This window comes from Lacerta agilis, chromosome 2, assembly GCF_009819535.1.
Source record: "Lacerta agilis isolate rLacAgi1 chromosome 2, rLacAgi1.pri, whole genome shotgun sequence".
Classification (NCBI taxonomy): Eukaryota; Metazoa; Chordata; class Lepidosauria; order Squamata; family Lacertidae; genus Lacerta; species Lacerta agilis.
Genome location: NC_046313.1, coordinates 75,640,965 through 75,659,695, shown reverse-complemented (window position 1 = coordinate 75,659,695; position 18,731 = coordinate 75,640,965). Strand labels below are relative to the sequence as shown.

Genomic DNA, 18,731 nt, shown 5'->3' with positions numbered 1-18,731 from the left:
CCTTGAGTCCTGAGAAAAGGTGGTACTTTGTCAGTTTCCCAGTCTTCTATAAATCTCATTCTTGAGGCTCCTCTACTAGTATAGCAGACCAGGGGATCACCACACACCTCCTAATGGGTTTGAAATTATTCCTCTCTCTTTCCAGAAGACCTGTTCCCTTCTTACTGAATTGAGACCAAAGTAGAGTGTTTCCTCACAACTCCACTGCTCCTTTTTCAAATTCAGCTTCCCAGTTCTCACTTCTCTGTATACTCTTAAAAGACAATAGTCACTACAGTATTTTTAATCGGAGTTCAGAGACTTCTTCTCTGGCTATAGATACTTTCCTCGGGGTGCATTTTACACAAAGCTCAGAGGCTATTCTCCTATCCAGCTGAACACCATCTCCCAACTGCTTTTCTTTTTCTCTCACAAAGTGCTGTCTCCACTCCCCTCTGGATAGCTGTACCTGCTGCCAACTCTGCAAGCTACACCACTCTGGGGAAATTTCACAGCACTGCATCACCAAATTCTGGTCTACCTGAGCTTTCTGTCACAATGACCAACATTTTAATTTTGGTTCCTTTTTAAATTGCTAAAGGTGAATAATGCTGTGCTTTCTCCATTGTCATCTGGCTAAATGCTAACACCCTACAGATGTAGAGAGCCGCAGAAAGATTTGAAGACACGTGTTAAACCCTCCACTTCCTACAAACCTTGTAGAAATGTTGCATTGGTGAAATTCAGCTTCCAAGACACAAAATTGACTTACCTGAAATAGTCTTTAGCCAGAAAAGGAAGAAGGAGGCTTCTAAATAAGTTTTCCAAATTATCTGTTCTCCTCCCAAAGTGAAATTGCAAACATTTAAAACTCCTGGAGAGCCAATTTTCAGCTACAATTATATATAATGACTGATCTATAGTTCATGCAGATTTCAGCACACTCACCTGTCAAACAGATGGTTAACCACACTTATCACCTGTTGTGATTCTGGATTCAATTTCCCCTCTTCCTCCTAGTTTTTCAAATAGATGATTGGCACCATCAGAGCTTACCATATTTAACAACTGTAAAGAGGTGCACGTGCAAACCTAATCTAGTATGAATAGCAATACATGCAGAGCCAGGTGCTGAATGTGTTGTATGTTTGGGCGGGGTAAATCTGGGTGATTGTGCACCCAGGCTACTAAGCAGACAGGAACAAATTAGCAGATACCAGGCCAATTGTTTCAGTCAAACTGTATAGCTGTAAACCAGAGAGAGAAAACTTTATACAGTATTGTCAGTATGAAATTCCTAAAATGCTCATTCAAAAATACAGTAAGAAATGCCTGCCCCACCCTACTAAAAACTGAGCACCACAGTAGAGGCTAACTTAACCACCAAAAGCCCAGGTAAATCATGTCTTGGTCTGGTGCCCCCCAAACTGACAGTGGTGGTGCCAGACACATATCCCTGTGGAGAGCATTCTGCAGATGGAGAGCCCCATTGAAAAAGCCTGTTGTTTTGTAGCCACCTTCCAGCCCTCCCTAGGAAGAGACACATGGAGAAGGTCTTCTGATGAAGAGCTCTGAGTCTGGGCTGGTTCATGTGGAGAGAGGTGTTCCTTGAAGCATCTTTAGCCATGTAAGATTTCATAGGTGAAACCAGCACTTGGAATTGAGCTCAGAAACTAAACAGTAGCCTGTACGATTGGGCCAGAATTGGTTTAATATGTTCAGATCTTCTGGGCCCAGTCTGTAATCTCACAGCTGAATTCTGCATTAGCTGTAGTTTCTGAACTGGCTTCAAAGACACCCCCCCACACACACAAACACACACAATTGCACTGTCTCTAATAGCACAAGCAAAGCCTGACTTCTAAGATCAGCCAGGTATTACATGTGCCCAGCCTGACTCTCTAGAGCCTGTGTACTTAACAATACAGAGATACGTTTTCATTTGGACTACTGTGCTTATGTCAGATAGATGGTACCACCTGGACCAGTTATAATGCAACAACTAATGGAGAGGAATCTGGTTAAAGAGCCACTGCCTGCTATTTTAATCAAGAGCTCTTGGAATCCTGCCAAGTTCACATTGCATGTTTGTTTTCTAAAAGCCCTTTTGCTAGGGTGCATTTTCCAGGAACATAGTGACTGTTCCAGAGCGAAATGCCAGTCACTCTTGGTATGACAGTAATACGTGTTGCAGGAAATATATTTCTAAGCAAGTTTTGTTCACTAGAACTGTTCTAGAAGTTGCATCTGCAGTGCCTGTGGTGTATGTAACAGCTTGTTTTCAGTCTGTTTTAAGCAGTCTGTCTGTCCTTTCAAAAATAATTTAAATGGACATTAAACACAGCAGTTTAAATATTAAGTTGCAGTGTTATCCTGCTTGCTAACCTACTACTAAAGTTAGACGGAGGTTTGTTATGCAGTCTTACACTGTGTGTATGTACCACACAATATCTCTGTCCCCAAAATGTCATTTTCCAGGAAATGATAGCTGCCTACATGAGGCTCAGAAATGAGATGTTTAGTTAAACCTTTACTTTGAGATTCATGATTCAAAGCGCAGAGCAATATGAGTGCACTTCATCTCATTTGAACTTGCAAGAATGAGCATTAAATGAAACAAGTGCCTTCAGTTTAACATTTTAACTGTCTCTGCTCAAGCTTTGCATCTTGTGTTTCAAGCAAACATCTGCCTGCTGACCTTGATTATCAGGTTATGCAAGTAGTCTATACGTTTCATGAGGATTACATTTTTAACACCATGCCATATGGTCCACAATTTAACCTGAAGCATTAGACAGGTGGCTTAAAAAGTTAGACACACTGAATAAAAGCTTTGATCAAGCGGTTGTTATGAAATGTTGCTATCCATCTGTGATGATTTCTTGATGATAGCAAGGAATAAAATATAAACTTGGAATTTAAGCATCTGCTTCTCCCCACATTTGAGATAGCATTTCCATGTGTATATTATAGAAAATATGTTACAGAAGTGAGCTGTCAATAAACACAACAGTCACATACGTACTAAGCACGCGCCAAACCTGCTGTGCGTTCACTCTGACTCAGTGTGATTGACCACAGTCCTGTTTATATTTACATGTCTGTAAGCTCTGTTTATTGAAATGGACAGAGCCTGCTGCTGCATGTAATAACGTGGAGTATTAATGCAACACAGGCAAACAAAGGAGAATAGAAGAGGTTCTCTGACCACCTCCTAAGTCCATACACAGATAAAATATAAGAAGTAGCATCTCTTTCCGAGTTCCCTTCTTTCCAAGTCATATTGAAGGAAGAGTGATGACACCCCCTACAACCCAATCACTAAAGGTCCACTCCAAGGTGACATTCAGTTTATCCAACCTGTTTTGCCTTGGAGAGAAAAGTTTCACCTGCCACAAGGTCCTATGCTTCCCTGGTATTCTCTAGCCCTCTGATACACATTTTGAGAGCCATGGTATTGGATTCCCTTTCTGAAGAGAGAGAACGCCTTGAAGAAGTGAGGGGGATCAGAGTAATACACGTACAGTGACTGCAATGTTTATGGGTGCTAAATTCCTGTTCTACTATTATGCAGTGACATCTGCACATTCACGTTTGGACAAGATGATGTTAAAATGAGATGTTCAAATGCATTTCAGTTTATTATTTCTATCTCCACAAAAGGATCTCAGCTTCTCTGTTACCAGTAGTGTTGTCACTATCTCTTGAGCATTGATGAAATGAAGAAATTGAAATGAGTAGGAATTTGCCTTTTGGACGACAGAAATTCAGCTTGGTCACTTTCATTGTCAGCATGTTATAAAGAATAAGCCCCAAAGATTTAAATCTGCTTAGGAACAGTAGGCACTCAACAAAGGTTATATCAGCAAAGACATTGTGGTGTTTGGCCATATGGTCAATACACAGATTTTAAATTTTGAGAAAATATCAAACCTAGAGGTTCTTAAAGCTCATCATGGTAAAAACTCCCACAATTGCAGAAATCTAGAGCATTTGCTTGCATTTAGATTTTCTAAAAAGGAACTACTGCCTCTGTTATTCTTATATGAGGAATTAGATAAGTGTAGGTCCATTAGACATATATTGTTGAACCTTAAAGAACTAAAGTGTAATTTATGGGAAGTTAACAAAGAATGTCATGTCTTCCCTAGCAAATCCATTGCCTTCTAAAGTCAGTTGCCACCATGCCTCCTTAATACATAAACAAAACCATATTGATGGGCTTTGCCCATGCCTGCCTTTGGACCTCTCCCTAGGTCTCACTTTTTTGACTGTGGGCATAGAGGGTGTAAGCTGTGTAATCGGGTGTTTGTGTGTGAGAGAGAGAAATCTCTAAGAGTCTCAGGAGCTCTGCAGGTTATTTGTGTCATGCTTTGTTCTGATTATAACAAAGTTGTTTGTCTGCAAGTCACGCATTTCAAATTAGAAGTAGGAAATTTTTGAGGTTAAAAGTGAAACTTTCAGATAGTTAAAAGCAGCTAAAAATAAGTAACTTCCTCTTGGCATTTCAAATTTTCCAGTTTAGGTTTTGTTCATTATCTCCATTCTGGCTGCTGTGTCTTACCTCATTATTGTCTCCTAGGTGTACGTGACAGAACCTAGTGGCATGGAGTTCACGCCGTGTCGAGTTGAAGCACGTGTGGGTGAAATCCTGGAGCTGCCTCTGAAGATTAATGGCCTAATGAATGAAGAAACCAGTCAGATGGTCACCCTGAGTGACTGTTCACATTTTGATTTAGTTGTCGAGGTTGAGAACCGTGGTGTATTCATTCCATTTCAAGGTGGCTGAAAGGGAATTATTTCATTTCAGTTTTTAAGATAAATAGAGGAACAAATATGTAATCCACTTACTGGCATGCTAAGGATTCTTTTATCAATAGCAAATGCTTATGAATAACTAAGAGGTGTTATATAGATCAGGGGTTGAGAGCTTATTGCTTTCCCAGTTGTTACAATTCCCATCGTTCCTCACCATTGGCTATGCTGGATGGGGCCGATGAGAGTTGGAAGTCAGCAACCTCTGGAAGGATACAGGTTTCCGGTCCACTTTTGTTTTGTTTCATCCATTTGTAATAATAATAAAAGTTTGTTGAAAAAAAACAAAACCCACAACTGGTTACATAATAGGGATTGATTGTACAGGTGGCGCCCATTTTAGGTTTGTCCAACTGACATGCAATCACCAACGCGTGGGTCCTTTTAGACCCAGAAGAAGACAGAACAGGGGTGGGGGTGGGTCATGCTTAAACATGCTCCATTGATGCGAACTGGGTCAGAAAATGAATCTCCTGTGCAAAATGGTCACTGACCTCTCCTTCCCCCACCCTCCACCCCAAGACTTTCTCAGTGCTAGCAATAGTGGTTTGATCTGCTGACTTTTCACTTCACTATTTGTGTTACTTTATATGTGTTCTTGTTCTTGTAAACCACCCTGAAAAAATGTTTTAGATTTTTCAGAGTGGTTTACTTATAAAAACAACATGAATAAATTTGATTTTAAATTTACTTAAGTAATATACACATTGCACATTTTAACTCTCCTTTGATTTCCTTAACAGGAAGACTAAAGCCAACTTCTGACTACTGCAGTGGGGTCAGGGTAAAAGCTGAAGCCCAAGGATATACAGCACTTGTTGTTAGTTACACCCATGAACATATCCACCTCAGTGCCAGTATTACAATAGCTGCCCATCTGCCACTAAAAGTAAGCCTTTAGTTCCACCTTTTTCTTAGTCTTTGTGGCTTTTGATTCTTCAGTAAATACTTACTTGCAATACTGAGTGATTTGAGGTGAAATGTTATAGGATACAAAGGATTTCTATCAAAATCAAATAGCTTCATTCCCGTATGCTTGTATCTGTGATGCTTTCTACCCTGAACAATCCCTATAAACCGTTTACGGGTTTCAGGAAGGCCACTTACACATTGAGCAGGAGGTGGATTTGCGGGCATCACAACCCGATCACGCTCGTAGGGGCTGTGTCCAGCCCCTGCGCGATTGGTAGAATATCCCCCACGCCTCCCGCAGGCCGACCAATCCAGTCGGCCTCGGGGCGTGTCCTGGTTCCTTTAAGCTAGAGAAACTTGCCCTCTTTGTCCTGCTTCCCAGCCGCTTAGGTTCACCCACCCACCCACCCTTTAGATTCAGCTTTGACCTTGCTATGGACTTCAGTTGGTCGCCTTGGTTGGCCAGGGGGCCTGGTAGGACTTTTTCCCACTTGGACTAGCCAATGGGGTTTTTTCACCTACCTCGTAGCAATCATCACAACTCTTGGTTTGGCGGTTAGGCATTGGAAAATTTCCATGGAGGTGAGGAGGGGAGGAAGCATCATCAACTGCCCCTCAATAGAAGGGTATTCCGTTAAAGGATTCTGGGGATGTGGCCCTGTCCGAAGCCCGGGGAGCTGAGGGCCTAAGGCACGCCCCTAACGGTGATCACAGGGGGAGTTCTGGTCGATGTATATCACTGGGGTTCCTTACTGGTGGTTAACCCTTCCCTGACTTCCAACACATGGGTTGGGGTCAGATATAGCTGATAGGGTCCAGTGCCTAAGCCAATACCACTCAACATCCATAACCAATAAAGTTGTGGCCTTTACGCCCATTAAAATTTACATGATGTGTCTGTGTCATTATTTCCACAGGGAGGGGAGGGACATTGCCACACATCTACAGAATGTCCAACCACTTGTGGACATGTACGCTTGAGATGATGAGCCTGTTTCTTTAATGATGCAGTAATAGCTAGATTGAGTTAATCTAGAACTTTTTAGTAGGTCTCAGTGGTCCAGAGCACTAGCTGTCATTTGCTTAAATAGATATCACGTTAGTTTTAAAAGCAGATTTTTGGGAGGAGGGATAGTTTTGTACCAAATTCTAATCAGGGTTATTTTTTCTTCTAGACTGTTGATCCCATTTCTGCTGCCCTAGTAACTTTGGGCTCCTCCAAAGATATAATATTTGAAGGGGGACCCAGACCATGGGTTCTAGAACCATCAAAGTTCTACAGGAACATCAGTGCTGAAGATTCAGACAATGTCGGTATATCATTACTAGGACCACCTACAACTAGGAATCCTTTCCAACATTGGGTTAGAGCATCTTGCAAAGCCCTGGGGGAACAGGTGAGTAAGACAAAAATATATATTGAATGGCTATGCTTGTTCACTTGATGTGTTGTGAGCCACTTTGGGCACAGTTTTGTGGGAAAGTGGCATACAAATAAACTGAAAGGTGAGGAACCTGAAAGAGACAATTTTAGCTGATAGCTAAGATAATATGGCTTCATAGAGTTGCATTCCATAAAGCAGGCATGTCCAACACCTAAGAGACTGCGATCTACTCCCACTATAAAAAAACAACTGGCAGTGATCTACCCATTGGATTGACCAAGGTTGTTGAACTTTTTTGGGGGTGCCAAAGTTAATACAGTATAATACAAAACTTGAATGCAGAAATCAGTTGCTGTTCTTTATATAGATTCTGGTAAATCTAATATCACTCTTGAGAACTAAGCATTTTAAAATTAGATTAACATCACAAGTGCTTTTTCACAGAACTCTTTTATGTCACAGTATGTGTTAAAAGCTTCAACAGCTTAGTTCAGTTGCTGAGTACAAGACCACTGCTTTTTTCCCCCAGAGGGCATTGAACAGTCATTGGTGTTTTTTTCCTCCTTAAACTATTTTCAGAGGTTCTGCAGATATAAGTGGAGAACTGTAAGAAAAGATAAGTGGCAAACTGTCTTGGGGTTATTGGACATCTGAACAATTTTCAGATATGTCATAAGTACAAATGGGGGGGAGAGCAAAACAAATGGTCACTTAAGTATCTCAGCCGTTCAATTTGCACTATTTGACTCTATTATCTTTCTTTGAGTGTGCTCAATTTCACAAGTGTCTTAAGACTTTGATGCACCCCATAAAAGGATCTGCATTTGCATGTTCATTTAAATGAAAGTCACCTACTGTCTATTATCAGGTACAGCCAGGTATGTTCATTAAAAATATTCATGTTCAGGGCAAGACAAAGAGAGGAAAAATATAGAACCAGTAACGCTTAGAAAGTTGTTCTCATAGTGTTCATATAATCTACAATGACTTGAAACATGCTGTCAGTTGATATTCTTATAGGGTAAGAATATTGCTTTTGTCAGGAAAGAAAATGAAAAAGCCTTGAGCATTAAGAAATAAACTAACAACTCTTAAACTAGCCTTTGGTATATATACATACCAGTTACTTTGTACTTTCCTTTTCCTTGAAGAAAGAAAGCTCTGCCATCTGTTTCAAAATCTTAAAAGCTTGATTTTTGTTTTGCAGTGTTAAACTTGGTATAATAGCAATAATCAGTGAGAAATTGTGCTTTGATAATGGGCTGAAACTGTGTATAAAAATAAATGTCAAAATGATGCATCTTTATCTGTCAGGACTGCAGGTTATTACTGGAACATAAACTCATGTTGGCTTAATGTTTCTTGAGAGAGAGAAGTGAGTTTGCTTTAGATTGTGTAACAACAAAATGCCTTCCTAACAAAGCATTCATATTTTCTTTTCATTAATTTTTCTCATTTTTGTGCAGGTAATTTCATTAACAATTGGAAACAAGCCCACGGTTACTAACCCCTTTCCAGCTGCTGAACCTGCTGTTCTGACACTGATCTGTGGCAGTCCCTCTCGATTCACTTTGGCACCTATATATGCAGGACCTGAGATAGGTCTCTCCTGTCCTTTTCTTCATCAAAACAAGCAAGGGGTAAGAACAATAGTACAATACCTATCTTTAACTAGTATTTACGTACCCTTTAGACATTTAAGAAATGGCATAGGAACTGTTTTTCTATGGCCTCATCCCAACATGCTGCTTAAATTTGTATTGTATTTTGGTATTTGTTGGAAGCCGCCCAGAGAGGCCGGGGAGACCCAGCCAGATGAGCGGGGTATAAATAAATTATTATTATTATTATTATTATTATTATTATTAAATGTTTAAATTCCTGCTAACACACGGCTGGGGCCAATCATGTAGGCAACCTTTCAACATGCTTGACAGATGACAGTTTCCCCTGTTTTTTCACAGAAATCTTCAAACATTTATTCAGTTGAAAAATATGATCGTTGCATTACAGTACACCGTGGCTTGTCTTTCAATTCTACACAATTCCAAGGATAATTTATAAACAAAACAATTTATCTTCCAGGTCCCTGTCTCAAAATATCGCAATCCAGTATTGGAGATGGAGGTTTATGATCAACAGGGACGTAAATTTGACAATTTTAGTTCCCTTAATATTATCTGGGAATCAACAAAATATTCACTGGCCAGCATAGAAGCCGATATGCCAATGGAGCTGTTTTCGAAAAATCATGGAAATGGTCAGAACAAAATGCATGGTACGACTCCAGGACATTATGTATCATTTGTTTGGGTAAACTGGTTGAACTTGGTGGCATTAGTGCTAGATCAAAATACTTTGCTTTCTGTAGGGTGGTTTTTTCCCCCCTTCTTGGAATGGGTCTGATTCTTTCTTTTTGTTCACACTTTGATGAGAAAAATGCTATTTTAAAAAGTCTGTTTAAAAGATACAATGAAATGAGGGGAGGAAGGTCAGTTACCTCCATGCTTCTGTATACTGATGCTTAACCAGGTAGTAAATGCTCCTTTTCCAGTTTTGTCTTTCTTTTTTTCCTTAGGATTGCAAACTGTTTTAGTTCACAATAAACCTGGAGCAGTGACTATATCTGCCAATGCGGCTGGATATCAACATCTTCATCTTGCTGCTGCAGTAGTGAATAAACCGGTAATGCAGTTTTATTCCAACTTTACCTACACTCCCTAATGAGGTATATTTGCTATAGCCAGGTTTTTTAGTGCATTTATAGAGCATTTTAGTAGCTTTAAAATATATTCATCATAATGCAGACAGTTATGGGCCTGACGGAACCACTTAAATACATTTTTCCAACACCAGCTCCCCTTTTTCATTTAGTACTATAATTAAATACTGTGGAGTTCTGCATTTGTATACCTGATTCGATAACTGGTTCTGCCTTGATGCAGAGCATAGAAGTCACTTATTACAGCTGCAGCTCTAAATGCCTCATCATATGTCCCACATGCTCAAATAATGTCTGGCTTGCACCCTAATCATCCTCTTCTAGATTAAGGGAGCATCCATTGTCAGCATCACTACATAGTACCAAGTAATCTCTTAAGATCATACGGTATTAAGTTCCATCTCACAAAGAGAAGGAGTGGGAGTTAGGAGATTTGATTGAGAATGTAGAGCTAATGTGAGGAATTAAGTCTAATTTTACTTCAGATCTCAAGTGGAAAACACAATTAGATGCCATTTCAAGGTACACCATTGAACCACGAGCTGAAGAATAGGCTTGTTTTGCCGAGGGTCACCAAAATACATTGGCATGTTATGCCAAGATAGAGAAATACAGGAATGATGAACTGGTTACTAGGCAGTAGCGACCGACAGGGTGGAATTTCTTACAGGGCATCCCGTCTTGGAGGTGAATTCCAGTAAGCAAAAGGGTGAGGTGATGGGAGGTTGGCACTGGGCAGGTGCCACAGCAGAGCCAATGAGATGCTCCTGCAGCTGACCTTTCTGCCACCACAGCCCTCCCTCTCACAGCAACCAGCAGCAACCTCTATGTTGAAAAGCCAAGATCCAGACACTACCTGCTTCTGGGAAGCAGTCTTCCACAATCTATTTAACTATAATAAAACTCTGCATGTTCATTTATTAATTAAATATAGTATATGCCACCACACTACCTGCAATATCAGTATACGGTGTGCAGTGATAAAGCATAATTACAAACAGTACAAAACAAAGTGTTTTTCTAAATGACATCAGATCAGAAGCTTCATGTGGCACTTTTGAGTTTCCTTCTTTATCCCTTACAGTATGAACCTCTCACACCTGTGTCCTCCAGCGTTGAGCTAATACTTGTGGACGATGTAAAAGTGAGTCCTAAAGAAGTGACTATCTATAATCACCAGGCTGTCAAGGTAAGGCATTCCCTTTACACATTATTAAGCAAACTGTGCAAAAATATAAGCTATGTAAATTATATAATATGTACCTTTTTTTGGCAGACTGAACTGCTCATAAAGGAGGGCTCTGGATATTTTCTTGTTAATACCAGTGCTCTCAACATTGCAAAAGTGACTTATGAAGAAGCTCTAGGTGTTGCAGTGGTAAGTAGCATAATGCAAACTCTTTAGTACACAATGAATTTTCTAAAGTAGAGTGGCGGGAGCCTGAAGTCATGCTCATTAGTTTTAATAAAGCAGCCTTAGAATTTCCAGTGAGAACTCCTCTATGTTAGGGGAATCATGGGTACAGCCTCCCAGGAACATATCCCAAACAAATCTATTTGGAATGAATAGGAGTTAATCAAGGCCCTGTATTTAATCTTAGTGGGCTTCTGAGAGATATATTCCTGGTGTCCAGGGCTGCATACTGTAAACCATTTTGAGGTTTTTTCTTACAATCAAGTGGACTAGAGCCCAGGAACATGGTAAATCAAAACCTTGGATCTTAGTACATTGTATGCTGCATACTGCCTTGATATATACTTTTATGAAAGTGCAGGTTGTAAATACTTCAATAAATAATAAAGCTGGCTGACCGCTATGAAGTTCTGGGAAATCAGAGAACTTTTCCATTTTACCCTGTAGTGACTAGGGCCTACCAAGACTCTTAACTGACTCTCCTCTGAGTCCTGGATAAATTATTCCCTGGCTAATTCAGACTGTCATTAAATTCAGCAAAACAAAAAACCCTTCTGTGTATGACTTATTTTGTTGCTGGGCAAATGTGTAGATAAAACATCTCTTTCCAAATGTAGAAATACAACCATTAAAAAGCATTCTGTAGCCATAATAGTATAAAGAATTACTTTAACAAAACATCTTAAAACTTGGATTAATACAATAATTTATAATTCAGAGATTAGTTGGATCAGTTACTGTACCAACCCGAACTGACTTTAAATGCCTGTATACAAGTCGCCACTTCATGTTGGCCTTTTCAAACTGATTTCCTTCCTCTGCCATTTCCCTCCACTTGACTCTAAGTATATTTCATGTGTCTTGTCCTTTTACTTACCATGTTGAGGGCGGGACCTGCCTCTCATTTCTGTGTTGATGTGAGCCACTTGGGGAGGCAATAAAAAAACATTGGTTGTAATTAGTGCTATCTCAGGCTCGTTGATTTCAGTGGGTCTACTCTTGAGTAGGACTTGCTTGGCTACAACCCGTCAATTACATAAATAAATGCATCAGCAAATCAGATTTATGAATATTGCAACTGATCCCTTTTGTAGTAGTGCAATTAGGCTCAGCCATTCCAGAAAGTGTCGCACTTTAGCATGATACATCTTGCTTTTCTCAAATTTTGTCTGTATTTTCTTTTTTAAGGTCTTTTTAAAAAGACCTCTTCCTTTCTCTTCATGATTTGTGTTTTGTTTTTGTGTTACTGATGCCGGTGGGGAAAATACAGGTCTAGAGGTTACCCTCTGCATTAGGGTGTGTTAATGCAATTGCTACCTACAGGCCCTTTGCACTATCTCCGTGACAGGAGAAAGCTTAAATATATTTTACAGGTTTACTTGAAAGGGGTAGATCCTCCTTTAGAGGAAAAATGCCTTTTAAAATATTAGTGCAGCTCTTTTATCCAGGATAGCAGTGTTCCATTTGTTGATTGCTGTAAGAAAATTCAGAACCATTAATAATTGCATTTTGTATGTTGTCCCCTCCCACCCTTTCTGGTATTTTAGGTATATCCTTTACATCCAGGGTCACTGTCTATAATGATTCATGATTTGTGCCTTGCTTCTACTACTCTTGCCAAAGTGGAAGTGCATGTGTCTGATATACAAGTAGTGTCTGTTGGAGTTGTTGACAAGGTTAGTATTCATTTCTATGTGATTACTCACGTACAAGGGAATAGCATGTTGGTTGCACTTTTAGCCCTGCCCCCAACTTTGTGTCAGCTTCCTTTGAAGAACCACTTGCAGTGGTAAAAAAAAATGTAGGTGCTCTGGGTGATCGTACACCTGCACACCTAGGTGTCTTGATCCCACAGCACCCTTACTGGCATGTAGACGCTTGTGCATCAAGGTTTCCTTACAGACAGCCACAACTCAGTATGGGAACCAAATCTGCCAGCCCACTCAGCAGGAGCAGCAGGAGGCGAAATGGGAAGTGCTGTCTTGCCTGGCCTGACTGCCATTGCCATCAACAGCAACCTGCTCTTGCCACCGCTGCCTGCTCTGCCGCCACCATGCATGCTGCCGCATCTGCTGGTGGCACAGCAGCAGTGCCATCAGCACTGATTTCAGGCAAAATCGTGCCAGTTTGGGGTGTGATTTTGGGCAAGATATTGCCCAAAATGGATGCAGTCGTGTCCAAAATCAGCACCAGTGACAGTGGCACTTCACCATTGAATGAAGGCGGCAAGACATTGGCAGGTGTGTTGTCTGGGGGGCTTTTGCCACCTGAGGCAAAAGCCTCACCCTGCCTGATGACTGGGCTGGCTCTACCACTCAGAAGTCAACACGGTATTTCCCTTTACATGCATCTAACATGTTAACAGAACTTATGCTGTTGGCTATAAGACATTCTACTCAAGTGGGCTGGGGGGGGGCTCTTTTATTCATTACAAGTGGTGACTAGTGGGCTTAATTAGGATATTGTATCTAAGCTGCCCACATGTCCTAAGGAGTCCTGAAACAGATGAATAGAAAGCTGGTAAAACATACTGCCAAAGATACTGAAATGAGAACTCACTAGGTGGCCTTCAACAAGTCACTATTTCTCAGCCTACCCTGCAATATGAGGATAATAATACTGACCTACCTAAAGTTACTGAGATAAAGGTCTCATTTAGATGTGATGCATTAACATAGCATTACCTCTGAACGAGACCAATGTATGCCAAGGGTTTTAACTCTCTAATGTGCTGTGTTCCTCGCCCCCGGCCACCACTTAAAAAGTCATCTCTAGCCTCATACAAATATCACAATAATAATAGTAGGCAAGGGTGGATATTCCAAGTCTGAACAGACTATCACTTCTGAAGTGTAAAGAGAATGACTTTTGCTACCTTGCAGTAGCCTGATCCAGCACTGGTAGCTTAACAACTTATCAGTATTAATCATGAAGGTGTTGACAATCTGGGAGAGTTGCTTCAGAGAAAATGTGAACATCTGTAAACAAATGCATTGCAGGTGGAGATTGGCAAAAAAGTTACCGCTTACGTCAGAGTGCTGGATGCTTCCAAGAAATACTTTCCAGCTAAATACTTCGCCTTCATGGACTTAAATCTAAAGGCAGCATCTCCAATTATCTCATTAAAGTAAGTGCTATTTTAATTTGTGTTCTCTTATAGGCAAAGGGAACAAAAGCAATACTGCAAGGTATTTGCAGAGAGGCTGTACTGATAGTATGCATTCACAGAAAGGACAAATAGAAATATATTATGATGGATCTGAAAGATTATGTTAAACATCACTGCATGGTTTAAAGTTGTTATTTATATGTTTATAATCTTGCTTTTCTGTTACAAAATGTTCAAGATGACTTGCAAACTGCTAAAATGAGCAACTCACAAAATGGAAGAACACTCTGTGGAGAAAGCCTATCTGTGCCCATGCTAAGCCAGGAGCACTATAAAAAGTATCAGCATCTTTATTTGCCAGCAGAAACTATTCAGAGTGGGAGCAAGTTGGGCCATGTTTGGAAGGGAGCTCCAAAGCTGAAGAGCCACTGCTGAGGAAGCCATGTCTTGCACTTCTACAGACCGAACTTACTTGGTTCTTCTGAAAAGTCTCATTTTGGCAGTGGGGGAAATGGCAAGGAGAACACAGTGTATTCTCTCCTAGCCCTAGTGTTCCATAGCTGGGCTGCCAAGCTCACACATGTGTCTCCCTGACTGTTGTCTCCTCATGGCAGCAGCTGTATTGCTGTGGTGAGGTGAAGGAGGTTGTGGCAGACGGGAGGATTGCACAGCTGCCAAAGAAGGTGGCAGAGCTGATGTAAGGGACAGAGCAGATGGAGTAGAGGCCACAAGTCAGACTGAAAGACTGTAAGGACTGGGACCATCCCGGAGGCCTTCAGTTTCTCATTCCCTTCCACTCAAGGGGCTTTACATATAAATGCTGTTCCAAATAAATATTTTCCGTGCCTGTTGAGCAGATTGGTTTTGGCAGTGCTACTTGCCAGGATGTCAGTGCCTCATCCTTGACAAAAGCTACTTAAGATTCAGTCAGCATCTGTGCCATTTTGTTTTTAACTTGCCGCTGTTGTATATTGTTCTACTTAGGACTTCATCATTAGCAACATAGAGAGATGCAATTCTAGACCCTGGTGCTGAATATTGTCTTCATTGCTTTGTACGTGGTTTGTCCAATTAATGTATTTTCTTACACTTCAGGCCTCTCGGTGAAGCTTCTGATGAATACACTGCTGCTTTTCTAGTTCATGGACTGGCCATAGGTCAAACCAGTCTTACAGCGTTTGCCACTGACAGATATGGAGAGAAGATCAATTCAGCTCCACAGCAGATTGAAGTAAACCTTTTAACTCTTAACAGATAATGCTTTCTGGTTTCCTTAATATGAGGCTGCTTGGTTTCTCAAATAACTCCTTTGATATGAATAAGATGTCAGAAATAAATATTATTATTATTATTATTATTATTATTATTATTATTATTATTATTATTATTATTATTATTATTATTATGTATTGGAATCATTAAACAAGAATATAAGCAAGGTAATTCCTTCCATGTATATAGCTTGCCAAAGCCAATAAATGCATTATAGTTCCCTGTGCAATGGTTGTGGCTAACCAGTGGTCCTCCAGATGTTGCTGAACCATGACTCCCATCAGCCCCAGCCAGCATGATAACAAGGTACAATGGGAATTGTGGTTCAGGAACATCTGAAGGGCTACAGGTTAGCCATCTCTGCTATATAGTTGTGTGTGTGTGTGTGTGAGTGTGTGTGTGTGTGTGTGTGTTGATACAGAAAGGCCCAAAAATGAAGGATAGATAGGACTTGATGGGGGAGGGTAGTAATAATAGGGAAGGATAGTATAAATCACAGGAATATGTGATGAAGGTAAAAGCTCATGAAACAAGCACAGAATTTTATGGGACCTTCAATGAAAATACTGACTCATGAAAATTATAACAAAATGGAATTTGAAGGTAAGGTCAGCCAAACAATTAAAAAGAAGAAGAAGAGGGGAAGCTGGGCTGTAGATCTCATGGGCCAGAGCCACAATAAGTGACTAAAAACTACTAAATGGCATTTCAGAGTTGGAAAATGTAAGGTAAGGGTGAAGGAAGGAGATTTGAAAATGATCTGTATTGGAGAAGAGGAGGCCCTCAGCACCATCTCATTTCTCACCACAGGAAAGAGTAAAAGAGGCATAATTAGGAGAATAAACCAAATGTCAAGAAGTCCACATAGATGGTAAGGCATAGTGGGAGGTGTTGCTTATATAGTCATTACTGTATTTTCCAGACATAGTAGCTGTTATTGATATAGATTATAGAAGGAGAGAACACATGAAAGAAAAGGAGGACAAGAGGGGGATTTGGACAAGCAGAAGAACTGCAAACACTGAGATTTAAATGGATACGTAATCCTTGAAAAGTGGGCCTTTATTAATGCTTGCCCTTTCACTTCTAGGTCTTTCCTCCTTTTAGACTGATGCCAAGAAAAGTCACATTGCTCATAGGTGCAGTGATTCAAGTGAGTTATTTTTAAGATTATTGCACTGAATGAATTGTTTCTTAGTAAACCATCTATAGGTCTCATCATCCCAGACCATTGGCCATACTGGTGGGGCTGCTGAGAGTGATAATAGAAAGAATCTGGAGATCACCAGATTGGGCAAGACTGCTCTATCCTGCCATGAACTGTACACAGTCAATGGAGATCAACTTCTTGAAGAGACCTCTGCAGTAAATTAGAACTGAAATGAGGTCCTCCTAATAATCTCTTCACAAGAACCAGGCTGCATTATTTTCAAATGAAACAAATTCTGATCTTAAGATTCAATCCAATACTTTTTTTTTCCTTTCACCTGGCAAGCATTTAGTGACTTTTGAATCATCCTTGTAAGGGATTTTCTTTAAAAAAAAAAACGTGTTTTGGTTATGACTTAAGTTTTTGTTCCACTTTTGCAAGGTTCCTTTAATCTTCAAGGGTATGAGTCCTGTTGTATGTAATTATGGTTAGTAATTAATTTTGTTTTTTCAACAAACACAGATTACCTCTGAGGGAGGGCCACAGCCACAGTCCAACATAATATTATCCACCAGCAATGTCAAAATTGCCTCCGTCAACAGCAGTGGCCTTGTAACAGGAGTGTCATTGGGCAACAGTACTATAACAGGGATGGTTCAAGCTGTTAATGCAGACACTGGTAAAGTTGTGGTTGTATCCCAGGTAACGTTTAGATATATGCATATCATGTAACCTTGAGCTAGATTTTTTTCATCTTATCTTATTTATTCTGCATTTTATTCTATAACCCAGGCTTATACTTCCACGTTGACTACATTTACACATATAATAGACTGTGGTCTAGACATATTTTTTACATTGTGAATACCGTATGTCAAGTGAGCTCAGAATCACTGTAGTTCACCAAAAGGTCCCACTTGACATAGCTGTTTTGGAACAATTATCTGTTCCTTCTTTTTTTTTTTCTTTTGTACAAAGGCAGAGGTTGATAAACAGCTCCATTAAACCTTGAGAGATCCAGTTTTCTGAAGGAGGCTATAAATGGATTCTCAAATGAAACCAGTGAAGGAAAAGTGCCCATGATGCAAATAAGAAACATGTTATTCTTGGCAAAGCAGAGGAGACTTCCTGTCAGGAAGCAGACTGTCTTGACTTGTACATAGTGATGGTTATTGAACTTTGAATCAAGAAGGCTGCAGTTCAAATTTGCTGAAGCAAGCCCAATTCAATATGGCCGTCATTCTACACTACCAGCTTTCCCGTTCAAAAACCTTAGAACATAACCCCCATTTTGAAGGAAAGCTTCCTCAGTGCAGATGCTGGCAAAGTTAATCTTTCCCTCCCAAGTTATTACATGACGGGCAACAGTGGAGGAGCACTTCCAACAATGTAGGCTTCAGGCCTAAAGCTTGTTCCAAGTATATGCAGCAGCATCCAGCTGGCAAATGAAGATAAGATCCTGGCCAGCTCAGTGGAAGCATCAAAAGCAAAATGCACCCTCTTCAGGGAGGATAGCTCTAAAACAGGCAGGGGAAAGGCCAGATCTCTATACCCACACCCCATTCCTTGGAGCAGGTATCTTCAACATTTTCAAATCCAGAACCCATTTTTAACCCAAACAGGCATTTAGGGGCCCATTTCTTAATCTTTAACTACATATTTGTATGATGGGACTAGCAGGTCCCAACTCACCAGCTGAAGACCAGTAGTCTAGAGCAAATGGAACTGATGGCTAGGAGATAATGAAGTAAAATATCACACAGAACATAAAGAAAGGGGGGGCAGCAAAATAATTATAATAATTAATACCTTAATGAGAGTTCTTGTGATTAAATATCACTTACAGAAAATGCTAGTTTTTTTCTTGTATTTATTTTTTGTAAATTATATACTGCTTCTAGGTCTAGAAGCTGCTTGCAGTGATAAAATATAAAATATACAATATACAAAATTTAAAAGAGAAATCCTCAAAA

The 18,731-nt window shown here is 40.2% G+C and overlaps 1 protein-coding gene across 1 annotated transcript in view; it reads left to right on the top strand.

The window, feature by feature from the left end:
- Positions 1–18,731, top strand: part of NUP210 (nucleoporin 210) — an 87,950-nt gene that overhangs the window by 38,390 nt on the left and 30,829 nt on the right. Inside the window, exons 13-25 of the mRNA XM_033140855.1 lie at positions 4,562–4,760; positions 5,538–5,683; positions 6,882–7,103; positions 8,558–8,731; positions 9,177–9,369; positions 9,670–9,776; positions 10,898–11,002; positions 11,090–11,191; positions 12,775–12,903; positions 14,227–14,354; positions 15,432–15,567; positions 16,699–16,761; positions 17,281–17,460. Of these exons, the coding sequence (XP_032996746.1) occupies positions 4,562–4,760; positions 5,538–5,683; positions 6,882–7,103; positions 8,558–8,731; positions 9,177–9,369; positions 9,670–9,776; positions 10,898–11,002; positions 11,090–11,191; positions 12,775–12,903; positions 14,227–14,354; positions 15,432–15,567; positions 16,699–16,761; positions 17,281–17,460 (1,884 nt within the window). The remainder of the gene's footprint in view (positions 1–4,561; positions 4,761–5,537; positions 5,684–6,881; positions 7,104–8,557; positions 8,732–9,176; positions 9,370–9,669; positions 9,777–10,897; positions 11,003–11,089; positions 11,192–12,774; positions 12,904–14,226; positions 14,355–15,431; positions 15,568–16,698; positions 16,762–17,280; positions 17,461–18,731) is intronic.